This window comes from Peromyscus leucopus, chromosome 16_21 (genome assembly GCF_004664715.2).
Source record: "Peromyscus leucopus breed LL Stock chromosome 16_21, UCI_PerLeu_2.1, whole genome shotgun sequence".
NCBI classification, from domain to species: Eukaryota; Metazoa; Chordata; class Mammalia; order Rodentia; family Cricetidae; genus Peromyscus; species Peromyscus leucopus.
The window spans coordinates 35167091-35184465 of NC_051084.1; the positions used below are offsets into that span (position 1 = coordinate 35167091).

At 52.1% G+C, this 17375-nt stretch overlaps 1 protein-coding gene across 1 annotated transcript in view; it reads right to left on the reverse strand.

Annotated features, from left to right (window-relative positions):
• Cdh23 (cadherin related 23) overlaps positions 1-17375 on the reverse strand; it is a 382909-nt gene that overhangs the window by 178648 nt on the left and 186886 nt on the right. The window contains exons 10-11 of the mRNA XM_037199816.1: positions 7900-8012; positions 6366-6554 (exon numbers count right to left, since the gene is read on the reverse strand). Of these exons, the coding sequence (XP_037055711.1) occupies positions 6366-6554; positions 7900-8012 (302 nt within the window). The remainder of the gene's footprint in view (positions 1-6365; positions 6555-7899; positions 8013-17375) is intronic.

The window sequence follows — 17375 nt, forward strand, 5'->3', positions numbered from 1 at the left end:
AACAGTTATCCAAGTATTTTTAAAGTGGCAGTGCGGTCATAGATGTGCTTTGGGATTCATTCAGCAAGGATATTTAGAGACAGAGCTGCCGTTACGCTATGATTTCAAAGCAGGGTTGGGTGTAAATAGGATTTTGAGATTCCTGGGACCCCAGTAAAGTGGTAACGAAAAGTGGTATCAGAGGTTTTTCTTGAGGTCAAAGTCACAGGCATTGCCTTTAGAACCATAACAGAAGAGCAGGTGGAGCTCACATTAGTGAGAATAAACACACGGTCATTTCTTCATCTCAGGTCTGGGTGCCTCAGAGGGCCAGGGGGTCTGCCTGCCTCTATAGCACAGAAACTCCTGGGCCAGAAGGTGGAGTTCCAGAGGTGCCAGAGGAAGCACATAGCAAGAACACAGCCTTCACAGTGCTGGATGGGTGTGTGTGTGTGTGTGTGTGTGTGTGTGTGTGTGTGTGTGTGTGCTCAGAGGAATGTAGCCTGGACAAACCCACTAACAGGAACAAATGGGAACGTGAATGTAAATAAATACAAGGCTGTCCTGCGGCTCTCCGACAGGCCTAGAACACATGTGGAATGAAAAATCACAGTGATGAATAAACATAGGCCTCTGAGATTAGCAGAAGGACCATCTATGCCCTATTCACGCCCCCCTCCCCCATCCCTCACCAACCCAGCATTTTGGAATCTCCTCCCTACCATCCTCTTTCCTTTATTATATGGTGGTGATGTCTTTTCCTTGGAGAGGTGGGTAATTTGGCTTCTTCTTTTTTTTTTTTTTTTTCTCCTCTCCTTATGCCCCTCAAACAAATTAATCGTGTCATTTGCCTGAAATAAGAACACATTTCTGCCAGATATGTCCCTGGTCACCTATCTGGCACAGGTTCCTTTTCTTCCCCCAGCCTCCCCCCCCCCCCCCCCCCCCCCCCCGCCGCCGCCGCCTGTCATGAGGCAGGGAGGACCCACCATTCCGTGGGGCCAAGTATTTGAACTGGTTATACAGGGTGTTCCAGCCTAAACTCTGTGACTGAATTCTTACCCCTGTGTTCTTCGGGGGTCCTCCCTCTGCCGCTGGAGGCCAGCAGCCTCTTGAAGAGGGCCTATGAGGACAGAGGTTCTTGCTTCTGTTTAAAGCCCAGGCAGAGCCCACCCTTTCTCCTGTCCGTCTTCTTTAGCCAGATGTCCCCACTCACTTCTAGGCTCCATCGCATCTGCCCAGCAGCCGCGGACAGGTGGACAGCAACTGAGTTTGGGGAAGAGGGGTCGGGGAGAACGGGCAGCCACATCTCCAAATAAGGAGCCCTGAGACACAGGTAGGAAATCCAGAATCGAGGGACCAAGGTCACATTTCATCTAAACGGCAATCCATTTGCTGTGTGACCTTGGGCAAGCCCCTTAACGTCTCTGAATCTTTCTTTTCTGACAAGGGTAAAAAAAAAAATCACATCCTAGGGGAAGTTGTGATGGGGGAGGCCCTGTTCTAAATGTACGTGTGAACTTATTTTCCCTCAGAGCAATTCTGTGAGGTATCTGTGGTCACCCAGAGCCAAAGGGGCAGAATCAGAGTTGGAAGGGCAACCTTGTCCCGGGGCCCTTATTTTGATCTTGAACCTGTTGGCTCTCTTATCCTATCTGTGTGAGGTATTCTGGATGGCACCAAATGTAGAAGGGCAGGGATTGCCTGGGAGGGGGCAGGTAGGGGAGAGCCACGGAGGGCCCAGGTCCAGGAGAGTATGTGATGTGGGGTACCGGAAGCCTCCACACCCTGTCTCCTCCTGGCTCCTCTCAGTGGAGGCAGCACTCAGGTCCATGGAATTGCAGCTGGGTGTGGTGGGGCATGCCTGAGATCTCAAGTTCGAGGCCAACACCAGCTCCATAGGAACACTGTCTCAAGACAAACTTCTGGGCATGTCTGTGAGGGAGTTTCTGGATTGGCTTAGCCGAGGTGGGACACTCATGGTGGGTGGCACCATCCTATGGGCTGAGGCCTGGGACTGAATGGAAAGGAGTAGAGCACCTGACAGTGTGACCGTTTCCCGAGGCTTCTGCCACCATAACGTCCCTGCCCTGACGGGCTGTCTCCTCCAACTGTGAGCCTTGCTTAAAATGGTTTTCAGTGGGCGTTTTGTTGTAGCAAGAAGAAGAGGAACAAAGAAGTCACTAGGGACACCCTGTATGTGTGACGCAGGGCCCGATGGTTCTGGCGGGGTGCTGAGGGCCACTGTCCTCGGAACAGCAGATTTGCATGGTAGGCTCTCTGGGATGGCTTGGAGGAACACCCACCCAGTCCCATACTCCTAGCCCCTGAGAAGCAGAGGCAGGAGGGTCACTGGTTCTAGGCCCGCTGGGCTACATAGTAAGACTCTGACACACACACACACACACACACACACACACACACACACACACGAAGCGGTTCTTTGGACAAACTGAAGAACACAGGCATCATGGGCTGCCGTCAGTTTCCACAGGGGTGAACTGGCAAGGTCCCACGGAAGCACAGAGTCGGTGAGACAGCATCCAGAGGATTGGGTGAAGCAGGGGAGGCATGCAGGGGTGGGGCGAGGGGGTGGTCTCACCATACCCCTCTGTCAGTTTGACAACCCCTCCTCCCCCAGAGGAGGATGCTCACACGGTCAGCCTCCTGGGGTCTGTGTGGAAGAGCAGCTGAGGTAAGCGGAAGCTGCTGGCCTCCAAGGAACCCTCAGCTGAGGGAGAGGCCAGAGGCTGCAGGCTAGCCCACAGAGGATTGTCCTGGAGGAAGCCTGGGGCTGGGAGTGAGCAGACCCCTCTCTAGCGTGGCACCCCCAGAGCTCTGGGGGTGGGGCACTTGGAATTGCAGAGGGGGTGAGAGTGGAGCTGAGGCAGCCTTTCATTTGAAGCAGGGATGGGTCCCCACCAAGGCTGACTTCTGGGCGGCTGCCTTTCTTCTTCCTGTCCTCACCCCCACATCTGCATCCCAACCATCTATTTGCATCTCAACTGTCACACAGGACAAAAGGCGGCTGCTGATGACTGCAGCCCACTGAAGCTGCTCTTTCTTCCCTGGCCTTCGGTGAGTTTTCTATAGACTGGCACAGGTAAAGGGATCACCTGAAGCCCGGGGGACAGTGACGGGCCCTGCTGAAGCTTGGATCCGGGAGGCACTGGAGGTACACCTAGCCTTCCTGAGATAAATTAACATCCTAAGTAGGAAGCATCACCACCAAGGTCCCACATAGAGGTCACTTGCTTCCTGCTCCCCCCTTTCCTGTTTTCATCTCCACCCTCTACTGCCCTGTAGTGGACTGTTGAGGTCAGCCCACCCCAGGCAGCCTCTGGACCTAGCCCAGAAGAAGAAGCCCACCTCCCACTGGGCTCGGCATCCATGGGGCAGATATTGAGCAACGCATGTCTCTATCCATAGAGCTCTGGATAGGGTGTGAGTCGCTGAAGACCTGTTCATCAAACCCACTTTGGCCGTGGCCTGTGGATCTTGCATCCTGCAGACTCTGTAGTCTTCAGACCCACCAGGGGGACTGCCAGTCAAGATTGGAGGAGGCTGAAACACTGTGTGACCACATGTGACCACCATGTCACCACAACTCTGGGGACAGCCCAAGACTGCCCGTGACTTAGCCAGTGGAGGTACTTGCCACCAAGGCAGATGGCAACTATATTGTGGAAGGAGAGAACCAACACCCCAAAGTTGACTTCTGACTTGCAGATTCAGGCCAGTGCAAACTACTAAAGAAATAAAGATTCAAATAACTTGCTTTGTGAACATGTTTTTCTGCCACAAATCCAAAGTCACCTTGAACCCAGACATCAATGCTCACCTAGGACATTGGCTCGGACAGTTGCCTGGTTGTATTAAGAAGTGTATTTTGTTCCGGATTCTGGACACTATGTTGCAACCTGTGACTCTTCTTCCAGCTTGTGCACCTTAGCCTGGGTCACCTGCTCTTCTTTGGTAACAGAGTCCTGGCCTTGAATGCTGTTCCCTGGCCAGACCTAAGTGTGGTTGATATATTATACACTGCAATAAACTTATCTGGGGGTCAGAGAACAGAACAGCCACTATATTAAACATAGGTTTAGGCAGTGGTAGCACACGCCTTTAATCCTAGCATTCCGGAGGCTGAGATCTGTCTGGATCTCTGTGAGTTCAAAGCCACACTGGAAACAACCAGGCATGGTGACACACGCCTTTAATCCTAGGAAGTGATGACAGGAAGCAGAAAGGTATATAAGGTGTTGAGGACCAGGAACTAGAGCCTTTTTAAGCTTTTAGCTTTTAGTAGCAGTTCAGCTGAGATCCATTCGGATGAGGATTCAGAGGCTTTCAGTCTGAGGAAACAGGATCAGCTGAGGAATTGGCCAGGTGAGGTTGGATGTGGCTGGTTCTGTTTCTCTGATCTTCCAGCATTCACCCCGATACCTGGCTCTGGGTTTGTTTTTATTAATGAGACCTTTTGAGATTCATGCTACACCTGAAGCCCTCTGGGTTCTGAGGGTAGCCAGAGAGATGGTGCGGAACAGCCATGTAGAAGTGAGGCTTGCATACCTCTCACTGAGGGCTGAGCCTGGCCACAGGTGAAGCCTAACAGAGACAGGAGCGTGGCCCGATGGCCTCAGAGAGTCTCTGGGCTGCCTGTCCTTGTTGGTCCTCTCTGTGTGTCACTGGGCCCTGGAAGAGCAGGACCCTGAGTGGAGGCAAGTCCTCGACTATCAGAGACATGCTCACCTCTATGAAGAAAAATGATAGAATGGAGGGGAGACCCCCCCCATTGCTCCAAGTGTCCCTAGCCTCAGGGCTTGTCACTGGCTATCCTAGGCGGGGTGGTCACCAAAGGCAGGTTGAGATCCAACACCCACCCACCATGCATTAGTTAACTGTCATTGTCAACCTGATAGAATTTACTGAATAAAAAGAAGAAAGTGAGCTGAGGGCCAGCGTTCATCTCTTTCTGCTCCCTGGCTTCAGACACAATGTGGCTTAGCTGCCTCCCCCTTGCGGACAATATGATGGACCCTCAGATGGGTGAGGCAAAGTAAACCCCTTCTTCCTTGAGTCGTTTTTCTCTGGTATTTTGTCTCAGTAACAGAAAACTAGCCACTACAACATCCTGACAGACACCGCAGGCAGGCTTGCAGCCTGCAGAGACCCTCAGGGTGAGGGTGACCTTGATGACTCCCTGACATCTGTGTTGAACCAGGCTAGGGCTCTCTGCATTGGAGAGCTGCAGTTTGGGGAACAGGGAGGTGGCCAGGGTCTTCATGGAAGGCTTAGGGCCAAGTCCCCTGAATGTTCCTTCTTCCTCTGCTGGCATCACGTCCTCTGGGACAGACATGGGTTTAGCTGTTTCTCCATGTTCCAAAGCCCTCAGGCAGTAAGGTGGGGACCTGAGACTCACTCTGGTTGACTGACTAGAGGCAAGCAGGCCCAGGGCATTCTGGGATACAACAGAGGGGAGTTGGTTTTGGTCCTACAGCTGTCCGGAATCCCCCTGCCCCTGTCTAAGAACTGCTGATGGAGTTCCCTAATGCCCATCCAGAGCAGTACTCCCAGCTGGTAACCTGTCAGAATGAGCTTGTGCCTTAGGGCTAACTTGTTACCACAGCAGAGTTGGACAGGTACAGTCTCATTCTTTCTTCCTAAACACACGAGCAGGGGATGCTCTGATAGGATCATTAATGCCCCCTAGGCCACAGAGCTAGTCAATGAGGGCTTAACCTCAGGTCCCTTGGGCACAGAACCTGTGCTGTCTCCAAGGTCAGTTCCCAACTCTCTTGCTTCTATTCCAGTCCAAACCTTGCATTTTGGGTTTGCCTATGTGGGTCACAACCTGCCCTGCTTTCTGCTTGTAAATCCTTGCCTCTGGGCCTCTCTGGGCCACTAGTCTTCCTGCATGCCTTGGCTCATTGCAAGACCCCTCTCCCCAGAGAGCCTTCTTGATTCTCTAGCCCAGGGACACCTCTCTTCAGCTGATCACTCATGGCCTCTGATCCCAGGGTTTTGGATGCTACTACACAAGTACGGGTGTTTCTTGTTCCTTAGGTATCACTATTCCTCAGAAACCTAGAAAGGACTTCATTCTGAGCTTCTCATGCATAGCCTCTGTGTGTGTGTGTGTGTGTGTGTGTGTGTGTGTGTGTGTAGTCACACACTGGAAGTGTGTGCACAGGTGTTTTCCCAGGGAGTAGATGACAGCCTATGACAGAGTAGACACTCCCACACAGCAGGGGAGGGAGCACAATGATGGCTTTTTCTATTTTCCCACCGAGGACCCAGAATCCCAGAGCCTCCTGGGACCCATCCCAGTGCTGCCCCAGCCAGTCAGAGCTGAGAACGCGGGTGTTCCACGTGCTCCAGCAACTCACCTCATCCTTGTCCACCACCTGGATGAAGAGAGGGAGGGCAAAGCCGACCTGCGCCAGCTCGGTGATGGCCACGCTGTACTCAGAGCTGTTGAACTCCGGCGCATTGTCATTGATGTCAATAACCAGGATGTTGAAGGTGGTGGTGACGGTGGCATCTGACGGGGTCCGGTCATCATTCAGCTCAGTGCCCTGCAGACAGAGGGAAGTATTCACAGTCACAGAAACAGCCGTTACCCATTCAGGACGTTCTCGGCACTAGATCACGTGTATCAGTGTGAGTTGACCCATTAAATCCCCACCACGGCCCCAGGAAGGTGGTTCCATCCTCTGCATTCCATGTCACAGGCAAGGACACTGAGGCTCAGAGAGGTGACATAATTTGTACCAGGAAGAATGACCTGAGTAGGTCTCAAACTCAGGAAATGGGATTCTGGAACCGTCTAGGAGGTGGGCAGGAGGACCAGACAGATGTCACCACCCACTGAGCGGTTCAGGGAGAGTCCACCCAGCTTGGCAGATGGTAGAATCAGGCCTTCTCCCATGTGATACTGACAGAGCAAGACTTAACTGAGGCCCTGCTGTCTAAGTGAGATGCAGAAAGGATCTAGATGTCTGGGGGTCCAGAGCCTCAGGTCCCAAAGCCCTCATTTCCTACTTCTGACCCCAGACACCATTCCAGACACCCTGAGGGAGACCTGGATAGTGTCTGCCACCAGGCCCAGAGATAGAGGTGCCCGGCTCAACTGGCACGTTCACCTAACATTTTGTATGAAGGTGGGAACGCTGAACTCAGGGGTCCCAGGTGAGGCTGTGGTGGTACTGGGTGGAAGGGGTGGTCTCTCTTCCTCTGGAGCAGACCCTCTTGGCCTCATTGGGAGGAAGCAAAATATGAAGACGACCTGGGGCTGAGTGTAAGTGTGGGACATTTTGTTTACATGTCTCCCTGGCAGCCTCACCCCTGAACCCAGCAGAGAGGAAGGAGCTGGTGAACGATGAGAGCCAAGGGGTCCACAGCTGCCTCAGGACTTCTCAAGGCCAAGGGGGTCCAAGCAAGGCCAGCCCATGCTCCACCCTTCCATGCAGATTTTTCTCAAGGCCTCTTGTCTATCTTGGTCCCTTCCCCCCACTGCTATATGCCTGGGACTTGGCAGCCCCTTGTACCCTCCCCATCAGGATCCATTCCCTAAATAGCCTTCCCAGGGAACGGCTCAGCAAGCCATTGATTTCAATTAAAACCGGCCATGAGTGGCAGGTAGCTGTAAGAAGGGACAGTGCTGGCACCTTTTCCACACCTTCCAGGTAGGGACCCCAAGCCCCTATCCCTTCCTCTACAGCCTGCTGTTTGCTAAGCTGGGGAGCATCACCCCCTAGAAGGGGAATAAACTGCCAGCCAGGGCAGACATTGTGGCATGCCAGCCAGCCAGATCAGCATTTATAACCACCAGTCCCCTCCTGACTGTCCTCCAAACTGCCAGGGATGGCCTCAGGTTCCACAGGTGTCCAGGAGGTGTGGTATCCAGCCAGTGGACCTCACCTTCACGGTCAGGATGAAGCCATGACTGTACAGGGGGTTCTCCCGGTCCAGCAGGCCATTCAGAGTGAGAGCTCCGCTGATGTAGTCCAGGGCAAAGATGCTGTTGGTATTTCCTGCAAGACAGAAGCCCAGAGCCATGATGGGCCAGCAGAGAGGTGAAAAGTCAATGCATACACTCCTCTGCAGGGGCACAATCTTAGTGACTCCGGCAAGCATAGACATCCTCGAATCACAAACAGATCACAATACCTTCCCTGGGTTCCACCTAGCCCTCTCTGAGCCAGAGAAAACATCTCTTTTTTAGTGCTGGCAAATGTAACACTGAATATCATTTTTCTTTGTAAAAACTGTTTTCAAGGCAGGGTCTCGGGTGTCCTAGGTTGACCTTGAATTCCCTAGGTAGCCAAAGATGACCTTGACTTTCTGATCCCTCTGCTTCCACCTCTGGAGTGCTGCAACTGCTTTATGCAGTGCTGGGGCTCACAGACAGGCTTCATGCATGCTAGGCAAGCACTCTAACTCAGCCACGTCAGGGCTTTTCCCTTAGCACGGAGACTTCCACAGGGGGCAGAATCCAGGCAGGGCTCTTTTGTGCTTATTTTTCATTAAAAAATTATTATTATTATTATTATTATTATCATCACTTATTGTTTATTATTCTTGTGTATAGGCACACATGTCATGGTATGTATGTGGAGGTCAGAGGACAATTTCACGGAGTCAGTTCTTTCTACCTTAACATGGGTCCTGGGGATCGAACTCAGCTAGTCAGGCTTGTCAGGCAAGAGCCCTTACCCCTTGAGCCTCCTCATTGGCCCGCTCTGTGCTTATTTTATGTGCTATTCTATTCTATTCTGGTCTATTCATTCTATCCGGACTTTCTATGGCAATGGTACAAGGGTTTGCTTTAAAAAAAAAAAAAGATGAATATGTTAAAAACATAATTCAATTTTAAAGACTATTCTAAGTACTTACTAAATTAGAGATACTTATTTAAACTACTCACAAAAATTATACATAAGCAACTCTGGCCTCCTGCCGAGGCCCTGAAGCCGCTACCCCTCCCCTGCCAACCAGGCTTCCTGTTCCTGTGCTTCTGCACTGTGACAACCCGTCCTCCCCCCCCCTCCCACCACCACCACACACACACACACCTCGGCTCCCTTGGGCTCAGCACATGCTCCTTCCTGCTCTGGTCTCTTATTCCCTGGCTTCTCTGTCCTCATCTCCCATCCTCCCTAGGCAGCCATCCTCTCCTGCGCTTTCTCCTCCATCAGGGACGTGCTGATGGCCCAGCCTACTCTGTCTGCCCCACAGACCATGGTCCCTCTTCCGGCTTCTCTGTGCAACTCCCCTCTGCCTGCCCAGCCTGCAAACTCCCAGGAGAAGAGGACTTTCCATAATTATCCACTATGATAGCACGTGCTCGCACATTCTGGTAGCAGGTTCCGTATGGGTTTCTTAGGCCACCTGGGCCAGTCCTGGGGGACTGCCGTCCATTCTTTAGGCCTCGGCCGCCAGACTGCGGTCCTCACTAACCAGTTGGCCCATTCATTCACAGACCTGCTGTATCCATTCACAATTCCACAGCCCCTAGGACAGGCCATCCTGGGGCCAGGCCTGAGCTTGGCACTGTGGGGCTCAGCTGTCTACAAGCCAGGAATTCAGGCTGAATGAAGCTGCAGTCTGGAAGCAGCACACATCACTCTTCCTCAAACCAGGCCCCTAAGGTCACAGCAGGCAACCCTGTTCACAGATGAGAAGGCTGAGAAGGGAAAGCAGCTTGGAAGAGGAGCACCAGTGACCTCCTGTGTTATCCTGGGCAGCTTACCCAGTGCCTCTGTGCCTCAGCTTCCTTGCGTAAACAGGGACGATGCCGGCCGGCATCTACCATGTGTGAGGATGGAATGAGGAGACATGTTGCCTTGGGACAACTGCTTGGTTGATGCTGTCATGAGCAGCACATGGGGTATAGGCAGGACCAGGGTCAGCAGGAACCGTCCCTGACTCTGACTCAGGGAAAGAAGTAATACCTAAGCTTTCAATACACATGGAGTCCAAAGTGACCATGGCAGTGGGTGCACTTCCCTGCCCTTTCCTGTCCCCACTCCAAGGGCCCAACAGTGAAAAGTCTAGGTGAGATAGCTTCTCCTTTTACCTTTAAGGATGCAGGACAGGGGTTGTTCCCATCCTGCTCAGGCCGTCAGGCAGGAGTCCCTCTAGTTCTCTCAGCCACTGCAGGACTGTGGACCACGCTGGGCTGTATGTGGCTTTGGGATCTGGACCAGACTTCAACTCTGCAAGTGTACTCCCACATGGCCTTACCTGAGGCTTCTCCCACTCAGCAGACTGATGGGTGTGGCCATGTTTGTGTAAAGAGGACTACCATATAATGAGACAGAGAGTGGCTATCACAGAGGAGTTTGCTACTGGAAATGAGGGACTGTGTGCTCCCATTCATTCATTCATAGACCCTCATGCTTTCACTAATTCATTCATTCATCCATCCATTCATTCATTCAGCCATTCATGGAACTACATGCTCCCATTCATTCATTCATTCATTCATAGACTCTCATGCTCTCACTAATTCATTCATTCATCCATTCATAGGGCTACATACTCTCATTCATTCATAGGACTATGTGCGCATCCATTCATTCATCCATTCATAGTACTGAATGCCCTCATTCACTCTTCCATAGGATTGTATGCCCTCATTCATTCTTTCTTGGCTTGCTACTGCTTTGTGTTAGGGACAGCCCTTGGAGGGACAGTCCTTACCAGGTCCTCATAGGACAGCTGACCAGATAGGACTCAGGGTGGTGGTGGTGAGAATGAAGCAAGAGCTACACAGATCTCGGAGGGGGCTGGTCCTCGCCTGCTCCTTCCCAACCCACACAGGCTCTGGCATCCCTAGGCCCCGTGGCCAGCATCCCATCTCTCCAGATTTTCATATCCACTTATTCTTTCCAATAAAGGAGCCTATGAAATGTTTAACTAAATGTGATCCAATTTTGATCTTTGTGAGATTTCACCATAAATCATTCAGAAACCAGAGGGCCCCTTGCTGAACAACTTGCTTAAGGTTTGGGTTGGGAAAAATAGGGCTACTGAATCGGGCACATTCAAATGCATCCCCTCCTCCAGTACCTACTCCCTCCCCTTCGTGATCACACTATCCTCTGAACCTAACACACACCTCCCCCAACCTCGGCTCCATCTCCACAAGTCTACTGACAAATACTGCTAACTGGGCACATCCAAATAAACTTGGGAACCTTCCCCAACACACATATGCAAATACACCATCCCCCCCCCACACACACACACATATGCACACACTTTTTGTAGCTCTGTGTGATTATCTTCCAAGCTCCCAGGACCAGCAGGCAAAACCAGCTACACCCAGGGAGCTGCCAAGGCCACCTGAGTGAGGCGCTCACTTGGCTGCTGCCACCGTCGCCATGGCAACTGCAGCACTTGCTAGGATGCTGTGGGGCTTGGGCCCTGGCTTGAAGTGAGCCCTGTGTAGGAAAGGTCAAGGGCGTGTTCATTAACTAGCTCACTCAGTTAGCCCCTCCAAGTTCATACTTGAGCCCTGACCATGGGCCAGGTAGAGGGGCATCTGCTAGGGGGTCTGCCTTCAGTCTCCAGCAAGGACTGCCCTTTACGAGATACCGTCACACTGGTGACAGAAGGAGCCCTCATGGGGTCCAGGCTCCAGAGGAAAAGCAGTAGAATGTGGAAGCTGCCATCATGCACTCAGGAGGCTGACCACATTGGCTTAACTCGGTTCCAATACTGGCGGTGTGACCTTAGTCAAGTCCCTTAGCAGATAAAGTACCTCTCCTTTCCTAGTCTGCGAAATGGAGAGAATAGTGGTCCTCACTGCTGACGGTGGCTGTGAGGTATGATGAGTTAGAAACGCTGCCTGGACTCCTGGAAGCATCCACAAATGCTGGCTGCCTATGTGGTACTAGGATGACTGGGTGGTCCCTGCTCAAGTACGGGGCACCATCCAGTGGGGCCCTGGTCTATCCCTGTTTGCCCAATGGGGACACACTCTTGATGGCAAACTTCACATTGTGTTTGCAAGTTGGTTGCTATGAGGAAGAGGCTTTGAACAGACCCCTAGGTCCACAGGGCATCATGCCCCAGCTCCAGCCTCTGTTCCCGCCATCACTTGCCTCTGCCATCACTTTCTCCCAGAGACTGTGAGCTCGGCATGTGCACATGCACACACATGCACACACAGACACACACAAAACAACAACAATCACAACCCTTTTTATCCAAGTCCCACAGAGGCCTAGAGGACTCATGTCACCCGTTTAGTCCCATTGCTGAACAGAAGGGAAGCCGTCTCCCTTGTCAACAGGTGATGTCCCATGTGTGGGGTACCCCTGGCCTGTGTGAGGCTCTGGGATGATAGACGGGCTATACCCTGAGGAATCTGGACTCTGGTAACTGTCGTCTAAATGTCACAAGAAGAATGGGTCACTGCTGGTCCCTCTGGCTTTCCTGGGGATCCCCACCCCCCTTCAGGAGCTTCAGAAATCTGAAAGGATGTGACTCCTGTCTCTCCATGGGGGGGGGGAAGCTGGGGCAAGGAGACACAGACTTTGGTCTCTGATGTGTTAAACAGTGACTAGGCTCAGAGGACATGTGCCCTACACCAGGCACTTGGCTGTCTACACTGACGTTACGCATTCTTCACCACCCCCCACCCCTGCCACCCCGACTTGGGAGAGGAAGCGGGCTCTGGTGTGAAATACCTTCCCCAAAGCACCTAATCGGCCCAACGCATGTGTGCATGCCTCTTCTCACGCATGCACTTGCCCTGCACACGCATCTGCATCCACCTTGTACCCAGCCATGTGTGACGACAGGGTAAAGACGACAGCGAGGCGCCTAAGAGGTCATCGTCATTCGGAGTGAGGCGTCTCCGAAGCTGCTTTCAGGAGGCCCAGGAGGCGAAAGACCAGAATGGACATTTTCAAAGGGTGATATGCAAATGGCCAATAGGTACACGGAAAATAATGAGCACCTTGACTGCCACGGAATGCAGGCACATCCACAGCCAGCTGCCACCTCACTCTAGTCAGAATGGCGGCTATCAAAAAGACACACCATACCAAGTGGTGAAGAGGAAGTGGAGAGAAGGGGACCCCCCCCCCCCACGGCTGGTGGAGTCATAGACTAGTACAGCCGTAATGGAAAACAGAGTGAAGGGCCCTTTAAGAGCCTCCTGCCTATGTATACCTGAAGGAGATGGGATCGGTATGTCCGAGAGATGTCATGTACAGGGCTAATGCAGCCCTGTTCACAACAGCCAGGCTATGGAATCAATCTGTGTCGTCTACAGATGAGTGGATGGAGAAGACGTCACATACAATGGAATACTACACAGCTCTGAAAAGATAAAAATTCCATCAGGGCAATCACATGGATGAACCCGGAGTCATGGGGTGGCTGTATCGAGTGAGATAAGCTAGGCACAGGAGGCCACATACAGCACAATCCCAGTCAAATGTGGAACCTAAAAACGTCTGTCTCTGAGTCAAACGTAGAGCAGGAATTAGAAGGGAAGGCTGTGGGGGAAGGGAACACAGCGAAATGCTGGCTAATGACACAAAGGTCATGTGTTGGGAAGAATCCATGGTATCCTATTGCCCAACAGGGTGACTACAGTTTACCAAAAAAAAAAAAAAAAAAAAAAAAAAAAAAAAAAAAAAAAAGCATATTTCAAAAGAGCCAGGGGAGGGAATTTTGAATATTCCTATCATGAAGGAATGGTAAGTGCTTAAGGTGATGTATATGTTAATTTCCCCTGATTTGATGATGATTATCAACAGGGTTTATGCGTTGCAAAGCATCACACTGTATACCAAAAATATGTGTAATTGCTGTCAGTTAAAAATAAAGAAAATCCTAGATAAAAAAAAATTACTTCCTTGAAAGCTCTAGCTGAAACCCTCCTTACATGACACAGTTTCAAAAACACACCAGCCGAATGTCTGCATGGTGATGTCTTCTAGGTCACTGGAGAGATGGCCCATAGTAGGGCTGGCTGGAGGGCCAAGGCTGGCTGGCCTTAGAGGGATGCCAGGACCACGGTGGTGTGACAGACATTGGGTATTGGGGACTATGGACTGGCAGGGGTCTCTGTGGCCCCACAGGGGACATGCAGTGATACTAAAAAGACACCAGTGATGGATGAAAAATCCAGGTGGACAGCCAGCCTCAAGTGCCAGGTGCCCTGAGGCAAGAGGGGGGTGACCCTGAGAAAGATACCAGCAGATATGCAGAGGGACTCAGTATGTTGAAGATTCCACCGAAGACACTGATAGGGTCTTGGGGTATCTCTGGAGACCGATTTTAAGATCAAAGGGAATTGGGCAGGGAAGGAGGGATAGTGAGAGCCCGGTGTCAATGGCAGGCAAGAGGTAGAGTGCCCCCTAGAGGGAACAGTGGAGGGGAGCAGGGACCTCTGTGGGATTGCAGAAACGAGGTGAGAAGGGAGAGAAAGGGGGTGAAAGGCATAGAAGGCGGCAAGCGGCTTTTGGGGTGAGCCTCCTTGGCCCAGGGGAGTACCCTTGCTCCCTCGTCCCATCCCTCACAGGTCGGTAGCTTCCTTTTCACCCCACACCTACCTGCCTGCCCACGCCAAATCTCATCAGTCCCTCACTGTCCCCCATTCTTGTCTATAGCATCTTGACCCACGCTGCCAGGTCTGGAGGGGGGGGGGTGAGCAGTTTCGTGAGTGGCTGAGGGAGCGTGTGGGAACACAGGCTGATGACTCTGAATTGCCTTATCTGCTCTGCTGGGCTAACAGCCCTGCACCAGCTCTCCCAACTCCCTCCGCTCTGAAAGAGAGGAAAGGCCAAGGCCCCGCCCAGGCCTTAGTCCTGCCGGCAGGATCTCCAGAGCCACCATGGCCTGCCATGGAAGCTGAACCTCACCTCCTAACCAGAGGCTCTGAGCCCCAGACAGCCTGGCTGGCACGCTCGGAACCGTCCAGGCACTCTCCTGTGCTGGGGTGTTCCTGGTTCTGGAGACCAACAGCATTCGCCTTGAGGGTTAGGTCTGGGGTGCTATGCTTTATCTCCTGGGGTCCCCAGAGAGATGCTCAGTACACATGTGTTAGTTGGTCTGATGTTGAGACTTCCTCCCTCAGCAGGGATCAGAAAAAGGGGTGACCAAGGCTCAGAAAGAAGGTGGGGTATCCCTGGCACCTAGCTCTGGGCTGGGCCTTGGGGCAGAAAAAGGAAAAGTTGTGACTTGTGAGTCTCTTGTAACCATCTGAGCCTGAGTGTGTACCTGCGTGGACGGACCCCTTCTACCTCTCTCTATCCCAGTTCAGCATTAGTGACCCTCCCCCCCCCCTCCGTGCCCCGCAACTGTATGGTCTTCTCCCTCTCAGTCCCTGTCTGTGCCTTGGGATTGGTACAGGGAAACTCAGGTAGAGTCCAATCGCTGAGCACCCACCTACAAGACAAAAAATGGACCAAGGGGCCAAAGGCAGGGCTGCTACTCATGAGTTCAAAGGGTTTGGGGTATCTCCCAAGGCTCTCTGCCATGCTCTGTCCTGTCAGGTACAGCCACCAAGCAGCCATGTGAGTGGCCATCGCCCCTGAGCCCCCGGGGCCCAGGCAGCCCTGGCCTGGAGACCCATTGCTGCCCACTGGAGCCCTATCAATCCGGCTGCTATAGAATTTTATCACTGTATAATGAAAACTGCAGGTCCTTCCGAGACACGGGCTCTGGGCAAGATAGCTTATGAATTAAAAATTGCTATTCATCTGCCTGCTGACAAAAGGGGCTGAAGTCCTAGGTGACACACGGGCCGGGTGGTATTCAACACTTCCGAGACTAACATATGGCAACCAGCGGTGTGGGCTATCCCTGCTGTCAGCCTGGGAGGGGACCAGGTCATATCTTGTCGCCCCTCCTAAAGGTGGGTGGGAGGGGGAGACTCCCCATCCCCAGAGCCCTCCTCGAAGCCACCTGATCTCAGCAGGTCTCGCCGCGAGGAGGGGGATATTGGCTGATGTGTATTTATGTCCCAGCTCAAATGTCACTTCATGGCGTAAGTCCCCATCACCCCTTCCCAAGGCCATCGCTATTCTGTCGTCTTCTTATTGCTTCCGAATGCTTCTTTATTGATCTCCTTTTCTCCTTCTCTTTTCTTCTCTTTGTGGGTTTCTTCTCACGGTTTATCTCACAGGAAGGTAACCACTGAAGGGCAGGGACTAGTTAAATGCTCAGCCGACATACAGTAGGTAATCAATAAATGCTTGCTTTTTTTTGTGTGTGTAGCCCAGCCTGACTCTGAACTTGCAATCCTTCTCTCTCTCTCTCTCTCTCTCTCTCTCTCTCTCTCTCTCTCTCTCTCTCTCTCTCCCTCTCCCTCTCCCTTTTTCTCTCTCTCTCTTATACCACACCTGGCTCAAGAAATGCTGTGGGATACATAAATGAATGAATGAATGAATGAATGATCACAAAAGGCTGAAGCATACACAATATTGGGGCCACTCACTGTGTCACCCATCATGAAGATGCCCAGGGCCTGGGCGGGATTGGGGGAGATCAATTAATTAAAAGTTCTTGTTAGAACCCCCATGCCCTCCTGCTGTCCCCATGACATGGTGTCTGCTTGGGATAATTAGAGTTACCACTATCTACTCAAGGGGAGGGTAGGTGTGAGGTACACCTGCTGGTTGCCTTTCCTCATCCAGGATGGCCTTCACAAGCTCTCATAAACGAACAACGATCGCCTCACTGATGAGACGCCATACTCGACCCTCATTCATTGGCTACCAGTATCTACCGATGCAGGAGACATCAGCCTGGGTAGACGGGGGAGCCCAGCCTCATGTGTTAAGATTTCCGAGGGTCTGCTAAGCTGCCTCACCCACACTGTGTCTGGCTCCCTGTGAACCAGGGGTCTTAGAGACACAGCCCTGTCTCCTCTGAGGACACTTGAGTGGGGGGGACCCCTGTGACATCACCAGGCACTGTGGCTTAACTCAGAATCTCTCCCTCTCTGCAACCGGAAGAGCTTCGAGAGGAAGGGTCATGGATTTCACAAATGCAGCCACCACTATTTCATAAGGAAAGCGAGAGCCAACGTAGGTGTCCAGGGAGAGGGGACTGTTGAAGAAGACACAAAACTCAGCTAGGCGCTGAAAGCTGCTGAAGAAACACGTCTACCTCGAAAACAGGGGTTTAAAACATCTGAAAAAGGGAGGCATGCCATCATGGTTCTGTGAAACACTTTTGTTTAAAAAAAAATACACAGGCAGAAAAAGGAGCAACCCCCAACAGGGTGTTAATATCATCCCTCATCTCTGATCGCTGGGGGTGGTCAGGGCTTCAGCACTGCTGAGCTGCTGTGGGGGATTTTCCCGTGCTCTATCCCCACGGATAACACCTTCCTCACATGAGACAAAGTCACCAAAACACTACCAAAT